Source organism: Macrobrachium nipponense, chromosome 1 (genome assembly GCF_015104395.2).
Source record: "Macrobrachium nipponense isolate FS-2020 chromosome 1, ASM1510439v2, whole genome shotgun sequence".
In the NCBI taxonomy this organism is placed as follows: Eukaryota; Metazoa; Arthropoda; class Malacostraca; order Decapoda; family Palaemonidae; genus Macrobrachium; species Macrobrachium nipponense.
Genome location: NC_087200.1, coordinates 100,219,008 through 100,228,620, shown reverse-complemented (window position 1 = coordinate 100,228,620; position 9,613 = coordinate 100,219,008). Strand labels below are relative to the sequence as shown.

The 9,613-nt window shown below is 39.6% G+C and overlaps 1 protein-coding gene across 1 annotated transcript; it reads left to right on the top strand.

The window, feature by feature from the left end:
* Positions 1-6,226: 6,226 nt before the first annotated feature.
* On the top strand, positions 6,227-6,601 carry LOC135218890 (uncharacterized). The gene has a single exon (XM_064255336.1). It carries the CDS (start codon positions 6,227-6,229, stop codon positions 6,599-6,601), a length of 375 nt encoding a protein of 124 aa, XP_064111406.1.
* The last annotated feature ends 3,012 nt before the right edge of the window (positions 6,602-9,613 follow it).

Genomic DNA, 9,613 nt, shown 5'->3' with positions numbered 1-9,613 from the left:
AGTACTGCAAGTCAAAGAAGAAGGCTAATCTCAGGCCTCAAAGAAGTCCAGCTGTCAGCATGTAGAAGCTGCTGGCAGGTCACCTAAACCCATCTGTGTACTATTTTCCCATGGCGGCGTTACATCTTGGATTCAGGTGTTACCCGATACAGGGGCCGAAGTCACTATCATTGGATCATAGCACCTTGATCTCTTGAAGATTTCTAGGGGCAGTCTGAAACCTTTCTCTACTAATGTAACAGTAACTGCAGATGACTCACTTATGAAACCTGCTCAGGGCACCCTCCAAGCCACCCTTCCTCTTAACAAGCAATCTTGTTCTGCCGTGATAAGGTTCATAATGGCATCCCAATGCCACAACTGTCTCACAGTCACTGTCTGGAACTAGCTACCATCCCTCATGACTTCCCCAAGCCAATTATTGAAGTTGAACATGTGAACAGATGCAAGGAACTTCCCACTTCTACCACCACGACCCCTGCAGAGGCCAGAGACTACTTTTTACAAGAATTCAAGGATGTGCTGGTCTCCAAAGAAGATCTCAAGACAGCAATGCTTCAGCCAATGACAGGTACTCCTATGAGAATTCACCTTAAGGAAGGTGCAGTGCCTTTCGCTATCTACACACCACATAAGATCCCCTTTGCTTTCCGAAGCCAGGACAAGGAAGAACTTGACTCCATAGTCGCCTAATGAATCATCAAGCCTGCTGGTAAGGAACTTTCAGAATGGTACCACCCTCTCGTTGTGGTAGCTAAAGCCTCAGGTGTGCGCATCACCGTCAATCTCACCAAGCTCAACAACCAAGTCTCCTGACAAACCACAGCTTTCTCCAACTCCATTCGCCACCATCCGCAGTGTTGATTCAAAGGCAAGGTATTTTACCACAGCAGGTGCCTTATGTGAATATTGGCAGATGGAACTCGCCGAAGAAGATCAACATTGGCGACATTCATCACACCGTACAGCCGATTCAAACTCTGTAGAGGACCAATTGATTTTGCAGCTACAGGTGATGCCTTCTGCCTCTGCTCTGCGGTGACATGGCCCTTCAAGGTATGCAGATGGGCATATCAGCTGATCTGGGTAAGGTCAGTGCAATCCACAACTTTCCCACTCTGATTACCTTGACTGACCTCTGATCATTCATGGGGTTGGTGAATCAGTTAGCCAAGTTCACCCTCAGATATTGCTGCTGCAGCTCAACCTCTATGCCCTCTGATGAGCCTTAAGAGAGCATTTATTTAGACTCCAGACCACTATGAGGCATTTCGTCGAGTCAAGGCCACCCTTGTCAGCCCACCTGTCCTTGCCTTCTTCGACCCAGCCTTGCCAGTGGTTCTCCAGACTGATGCCTCCCGCCTCTATGGGATTTAATACGCCCTCCTACAGGACCATAGTAACAGCAGACTTCATCTAGTGCAGTGTGGTTCCTGGTTCCTCACAGATGCTGGGTCTCGCTATGCCACAATTGAACTGGAGATGTTAGCTGTAGCCTGGGCTATGTCTAAGTGTCAGTTATACCTCACAGGCCTCCAGCATTTTGCTTATGATAGATCACTGACCACTCGTCCCAATTCTTAACCACTATTCACTCGATGCAGTCGAGAACCCCTGCCTTCAATGTCTAAAGTTAAAGATTTCAGTGTACCTCTACACAGCAGTGTGGCAGGCTGGCAAGCGGCTCTGCATTCCTGAAGCTTTACCATGCGCCCCAGTCAGTCATCCCATTGCAGAGGATGAAATAACTTCAGATTCCCCTCAAACCGTTAGGACCTTCACAACTCCTTTCTACTATTTTGGAAATTGAGGGACAACCTTTCAACTCACAATGACCTTGTTCTTTACGGAGCAAGAATTGTGGTTCCTTCTGCCCTTTGCCATCACACACTTGCCTGTCTTCACGACACAGTCACTGAAGTTAGGAAGCCACGAAACGACGTACTAGAAAGACTGTTTTTTGGCCAGGCATTGACTCCTACATCACTAGTACCGTCAGAGCCTGTGAGTCTTGTCAGATGTTGCAGCCGAGTCTTGATCACCCTACGAGACCCTTCAAGTCTGTCTTGGCTGACTTTTTTAGCGTCACTGGAAAATCCTTCCTTGTTGTCATTGACCGACTCTCCGGATGGCCTGTTGTTGTCCTGTGCAAAGGCGACATCACTGCCTCCAACACCATAAGGATTTTCTGTTGCTACTTCAGGGAGGTTGGTGTTCCCCTCCTCCTTAGGACTGATGGCAGACCACAATTCACCAGCCTAGATTTCCAGAATTTCTTGAAACGTTGGGGTGTCCACCACATGTCTTCACCACACTACCCACAGTCCAACGGTCATGCTGAAGCTGCCATGAAATCCATTAAGCATCTGACCCTCAAGACAGCACCTTCTGACAATATAGACTGTGAGGAGTTTGACCGGGGCCTTTTGGAACTGCGTAATACCCCCAACATCACTGGCCACTCTCTAGTCTTGTATTGCCATCCACTCCATACCTGTGTACCTGCTCATCCACAGTCTTTCTCAAAGAAGTGGCAGTCCAATTCTGAGGACTGTAACCACCGTGTAGCTGCCGGCACTGAACAAGTAAAGCTACAGTATAATCAGCATGCCCGCTCACTTCCCAGGTTGAACATTGGCCAAACAGTAAGGATCCAAGATTTGACTTCCCACCTCTGGGAGAAGGTTAGTGTCATTATGAACTGTGGCAGATCAAGGGACTACAAGGTGCGTCTTCTCAGTGGCTGAGTTCGGTGGCGTAATCGCCACTTTCTACATCCAGTGCCACCCCCTGGTGATGGCCCTCTTCCCTGCATCCCTGTGGCCCCTTGCACGGGCACAGAAAAGTCCTTAGTATCTAACCCTCCAGTTGTCCCACGCAGATCTCAAAAGCTTGGTCGAAAAGAGCCCGCTCGAGATGGAACTACGAGCATGAAGTGTGAGGGAGGTGTAGATAAATGAAATGAGAGACTATATTCACTATTATTTTGCTACGATGCTTGTAGTCATTACATTATCCTGTACCCTTCCTTTATAAATATTATTGATATCTAATGTATAATAAATACACCTCCCATGTACCTTAATATATATTTCAATATTTCGTTATGAATATGGCAATGACCCGAGGACATGATAACATTGTGTTTTTCCCACCTCTGGCCATTGCATATCAGAGTATCGTCCTGTCTTCTCCCAAGACAGATGTCTCTCCGTCTACTTGTATATACTACTCTAATGAACTTACTTGCTTCTGCATAGTGTTTCCTTCCTCCCGTCAAGAGAGACAGTCACAGGATTTAGTAAGCCCTATTATTATGGTTCAATAAGGAGCCCCCAACACTTATGGCTTACAATATGCAGAGATAACAGTGCGTCAGCGTGTGACATAAAAACAATGTATTGAAACTCCTTTCTCACTCCATGTCTTCCCATCTATACACTTATCATAGTTACAAATTTCATAGTTTGTAATATTCATTTATTACATATATGGCAATTTGATTTTCTTAGTTTGTTCAGCTTGGTCAGCGTTCTTTTCGCCATTTCTTATCTTTTTTCCTTTTAACATATGAAGTAAAGCTGGATTTTATATTACTCATTGTTGCACTAGGCTAGTAAGTGGTTGAGGTTAAACTGATAGCTACGTGGTCAAAGTCAGGATTATTTTTACCATAATTTTAGAAAGTACACTACTAGATCTAAGGGAAAAGTAATTAATACTGACGAGTGGATAAAAAAGGATAATAGTGATAGTCTACTTGACTTAGCTTTCAGCCTGGAAAAAGTAATCGGCGCTTCATTTTTGTGCCTTGCAGTGCTATATATTCTACTGTTAACATATTGTGTTTTTGGTACAATGGCTTTTTTTTATACTTTTTGATTAATTGCTTTTAGCCTTTCAACTGGTTTATGCAAAACCAATATACTTTGCAATATCTCGCACATGGACTAAAAAATCCGTACCTGCAAATCGTTCAGCAGTGATGCAATATAAGTTGCACAAATCAAATCTATAGACTTTTTACTCGATGGAAAGGTGAAAGGATTTAATCTGCTTTTTTCCTCCACCTTTTTCCCGTCTTAGAAAATATTCCATCGTCCCTTTTGGATATTGGAAAACGAGGGACAATGAAATGTTTGCCAGATATCATTTAGTCGGGAACAGAGGAACTTTTTTTATTTGGAGAGAATTGAATCACTATTTTATGAAAGGTTATGCTTTGTTTTGGTATTTGATTTTACTCACATAATTCACGAGTAACTTCGATGGTAACTGTGGATTAACTGATTTAAACCGCTATGTTATCTCAAGATACTATTATCATTTTGTTAAGGTATTCACTTGCATTGCTCTTACTATTTTTGACGCTAATCTTATCAATTTTAATAGCATGGTGTCATTATTATCGCGGTGTTCCATTCGTACAACCCCAATTACCAAAGGTTAAGTCGCTCGCTACCCAGTACATAATCTACTTGAGTTTCCGTGATTACCGGTGGAGAAAATGTTGTAGCGGATTATTCAAAAAAAAAAAAATAGTCTTAAAAAAATAGTAAAACGGTTACCCAGCATTTTAGAATTGATTGGCATTGATTTAAGAAAAATTAAATGCTTTGGGTACTTGCCAGAATGTAAAGCGTTCTTATGATAACAGAAGGTTCTGCTTTTTAATTCATTCCTACCAAAATGTAGAGATTTACTTCAAGATTGTAAACTAGTTGCATATGACGTCAAAAATACCAGTCTGTAACCTAACACCACGAATTTACTCAATTCTATTTTAATGTCTGTCACCACCGAAATAAGATTGATTGGCTCAAGCAAACTGGCGACGCACTAGTTTTGGTCAGCGATGACGTTTAGAGTTGGAAAAGTATACCATTATTACTTGAAACGAGTGATGCCTGTTTTAGAAAAAAAAGTATTTTTTTATTGCTAGTTTGAACGTACTACTGAAAACGGTGGATTTCTATGAGGTTTAAGTTTTCCGCTCTAGATAATTCGTAACTTCGAAATGGAGAACTTTCGAAATTAAATCAGTTCCTGAATTTTAATGTAAATTATAAATTCGGTCACTGTAATATCTTGAACTGCTTATACCAATTTCCTAAGAAAATGTCCTCGGAAGGGTGACGCATTCTAGGGATTTGAGGGAACACAAATATAGGAATCATACTTTACAACAATGATTGATAAATAACCTTATATTCTTAAACTTCATAATGAAATAATCATGAAGCATATTTAATTTTCTTCAAGACCAGTAAACACGATTAGATTTTTACTGAATATTTTAAGTGGTCTTTATTCGCAATGAAGGATTTTTTTTGGAGGGGGTTGGGCCGGGCAGTTCTTACTTGTGAATTTATAAGGACACGATACACAGTAAACGACATTGGAGTTATTTACTATTATATAAATATATATATATATATATATATATTATATATATATATATATATATATATATATATATATATATATATATATATGTGTTTTATATATATATATGTATATATATATAATATAGTATATAGGATGGAAAAAAGCCACCGTAGCATTATTTATCAATCTTCCAAATTTTCGAGACTTTGAGTCTCATCTTTAGCGCTGTAAAATATACAAAATATACAAATTAAAACAAGCATCGGTATTATTATCAATAAAAATAGAACAACATAAAACTTAAATATTCTAAAAAATACTTTAAAAAATGAAATAAAATAAAAAGTGAAGAATACTTAAATCAGTCCCTATTTCTATTGGAGTTAAAAACTAAGTGACGTTCTCTCGTTTGGAAAGGAGGACGTCAACTATGCTATAAACAAAACTCTGGAAGAGATTGTACCCCATTAAATGGTCAGACCAAAGGTAGGCCAGCCGAAGATAAAGTGGCGGCGATTAGAAGAGCAAGAAATCAGAAGATAGTTAAGGAAGCAATTCGTAGGGGCTTCAGATTGGCAGAAGATGCGAACAGCTGGTGGACAGAAAATAGTGCAGTGATCCTTAAAATAGCAGAAGAATTATTGGGGAATACATTTGATAGAGGACCACCAAATGAGAAAGAGAGTTGGTGGTGGAAACCTAACGCCCAGATAAGATAAAGAAAAAAAAGGAAGCAGGAGTAGCCTTTGACAGGAATCAATCTGAGGAAAATAGGATAGCTCGGAAAACTGCAAATAAAGAAGCTAAAAGGACAGTAGCACAGGCAAAAGCAATTGCAATGGACAAGGTTTATGAGAACTTAGAGAAAGTTGAAGGCCAAAAGAAAATACACAAGATAGCAAAAAGCAGAGATAAAACATCAAAGGATCTAACACATATCAAACAGGTCAAGGGCAAAAATGAAAGAGTTGTACCAAGAGAGGAAAGCATAATAGCTAGAAGGAAGAAGTACTTTGAAGAGTTACTAAATAAAGAAAACCCCAGAACAATAATAAGAGATGGAAACCCTCATGGAAGAATAGTCCAGGATATCAGCAGAGAAGAGGTTAAGAGGGCACTAAATAAAATGAAGAAGGGGAAAGCAGTGGGACATTATGGAATACCAGCTGAAGTGTGGAAGTGTTTAGGAGAGGAAGGCATAGACATCCTGTGAGACTTAATGACTAAGATATGTCGCCAAGAAAGAATGCCAGACGTGGAGAAATAGTCTGATGGTCCCAATCTACAAAGGGAAGGGTGATGTGCAGGAGTTTGGGAACTACAGAGGAATTAAACTGATATCACATACAATGAAAATATATGAGAGGATCATAGAAGGAAGATTGAGGATGGAAACCACAATTTGTGAAGAACAATTTGGTTTTATGCCAGGAAAGAGCACAGTTGATGCAATATTTGCACTAAGGCAGACAGTAGAGAAATATAGAAAGAAACAGAAAGGACTACATCTGGTGTTTATTGACTTGGAAAAAGCACATGATAGGGTACTTAGGCAGGAAGTATGGAGGTGCTTGAGAGAGAAAAGTTTCTGAAAAATATGTCAGAAAAAAAGAAAGATATGTATGCGTAGGCAACCACGCAAGTAAGAAGCACTGCTGGAACTACAGAGAAGTTTAAGAAGAAAGTTGGTCTCTATCAGGGTTCAGCCCTTAGTCCCCACATGCTTGATATTGTGATGGATGTTATAACATCGGAAGTTAAAGAAGAGGTGCCTTGGTGTGCAATGTTTGCTGATGACATTGTGCTGGCTGATATAACAAGAGAAGGTGTCCAACTCAAGTTAGGAAGATGGAGAGAAGAACTTGAGAGTAGAGGCTTAAAAATTAGCAGAACAAAGACAGAATATATGTGGACAGGTGGAGAAGAATGGCAGGGAACAGGGAAATTGAGCCAAGAAGACATAAAGAGGGTTAGCTCATTCAAATATCTTGGTTCTGTTATGAGTAAGAATGGAAACCTGGATGGAGAGGTCAGTAATAGAATTCAGTGTGCATGTATGAATTGGAGAAATTCATCAGGGATACTTTGTGACAGGTGGATCAGTGCAAAAGTTAAAGGAAAGTTTCATAAAAGTGTAGTTAGACCAGCCATGCTCTATGGGGCAGAGACTTAGCCAATAAAGAAAGAACAAGAGAAAAGAATGGAAGTGGCCGAAATGAGAATGCTGAGGTGGATGTGTGGTGTCAAAAAGAGATAATATCCGGAATGAATTGATGAGGGGGACAGTCAAATTATTAAAGGTTTCAAAAAAAGGTCAGGAAAGAAGACTCAAATGGTTTGGTCATGTCATGAGGACAGAAGATGAACACGTATGTAAGAGGGTTATGAACATGGAGGTGGAGGGCAGAAGGAGGGGAAGGCCAAAGTTCAGGTGGAAAGATACATTATTGGATTTGTATTTTCTCCGGTACTGTGCAATTAACAACATCGTTCCGAATTTTGTCAGATTTAAAGTGTACAAGACATCTTTATACCATTCTTCCTTTTAAGACGATACCACTAAATACCTTCTTAGTTATGAAATTGGTTGTAAACAGAGGGAACACGATAGATTGTGCAAATATTATTTACTCATTAGGTCTGAGGAACTCGACTCTTTCCATCATTGATAGGTTCATTTTTATCCGTCTTTTTAACCAAAGTATTCAGAGTTTTTTAAATGGCATACAAAACAGACATGCCAAAAATTTGGCCAATTTAGGTGTCTTGCTTCCTAAATTCCATAATCACTATGATACCGTTTTTAATTTCTCACAATATGTACTTTCTAAAAGGGAAAAATTTCTCCTCTCATTCGGGTTAGACTTCTGCTTACCTAATTATAAACCCAATTTTTGTCAATTCTTTCTACCGTTGGAAATACTATTCCAACGTATTAAAAGACTCGAACAATGTAAAGATATCTCACGCCTTCAAAATGAACTAATGGTAGTCTCTCATACTACGTTTGCCAAATTAAAAACTAACTGGGCTCCCTTTTTCAGGAAGGAGGATTACGAACTACTCAAGAATATATCAAAACGTGAAGACATCATAGTTGTTAGACCTGATAAGGGAAGAGGGGTAGTTATTTTGGATAAAACTGACTATTTAAATAAAATGACCAAGATACTCGATGATCCCACCAAATTCACTAAAATTGGACAAACCAACTATCAAGAAATTCATCGGATAGAAGACAGGATCAATAGATTTTTACGGTCTCTCAAAACTGAAGGAATAATAAATGAGAAAACTTATGATGATCTTTTTTCCAGCGGGTTCTCCTTTGGTATCCTGTACGGCATGCTTAAGATCCACAAACAATGGGTTCCCCTCCGCCCTATCCTAGCCTCCTACAATACGCCCAACTACAAGCTTGCTAAGTTTCTGGTACCTTTATTGGAGCCGTTGACCCGGAATGAATATACCCTAAGAAACTCCGAAGATTTTAAAACTAAGATCCTCTCACAAGACTCAGATTTGTATATGGTCAGTTTAGATGTAGAATCCCTCTTTACTAACGTTCCTGTGAGGGAGACCATTGATCTTATTTTAACCAAATTGTTCCCTACACCTGACTTTATATATTGTAATTTTAATTATGAATCTTTTAAAACACTTTTAGAATTAGCCCTGCTGGACACGGCCTTTGTTTTTAGTAACCAGCTTTTTAAACAGATCGATGGGATGGCGATGGGGTCTCCCCTCGGCCCCACCTTTGCCAACATTTTCATGTGTTCCCTGGAGGAGCAAGTAATGGAGGAGTGCCCCTTGTCTTTCTGTCCCTTATTTTACGCCAGGTATATAGACGACACATTCGTTCTATTGAAAAATGAATATGATGCTGACAGATTCCTAAACCTAGCCAACAACGTCCATAATAATATTAATTTTACTATTGAAAAAGAACAAGACGGTAAGTTGGCTTTCCTTGATGTTTTAGTTACTAAGGACAATGATCATTTTAACACGACCATTTTTAGGAAAAGTACATTCACCGGACTCGGCTCCAATTTTTAAAGTTCTTGTTTTATTAATTTTGAAATTAATTCTGTGCATACCTTGGTACATCGGGCTCTATCTCTAATTTCTAATTGGCTCTCTTTTCATTCTGAAATTCTCTTCCTTAAGTAGTACTTCCGTAACAACTGTTTCTCTGCCCATCTAGTACTTAAGGTTATTA

Bases quoted from the DNA above. Each gene is read 5' to 3' on its own strand.
- LOC135218890 (XM_064255336.1), top strand. From the start codon at position 6,227: ATGGACAAGGTTTATGAGAACTTAGAGAAAGTTGAAGGCCAAAAGAAA.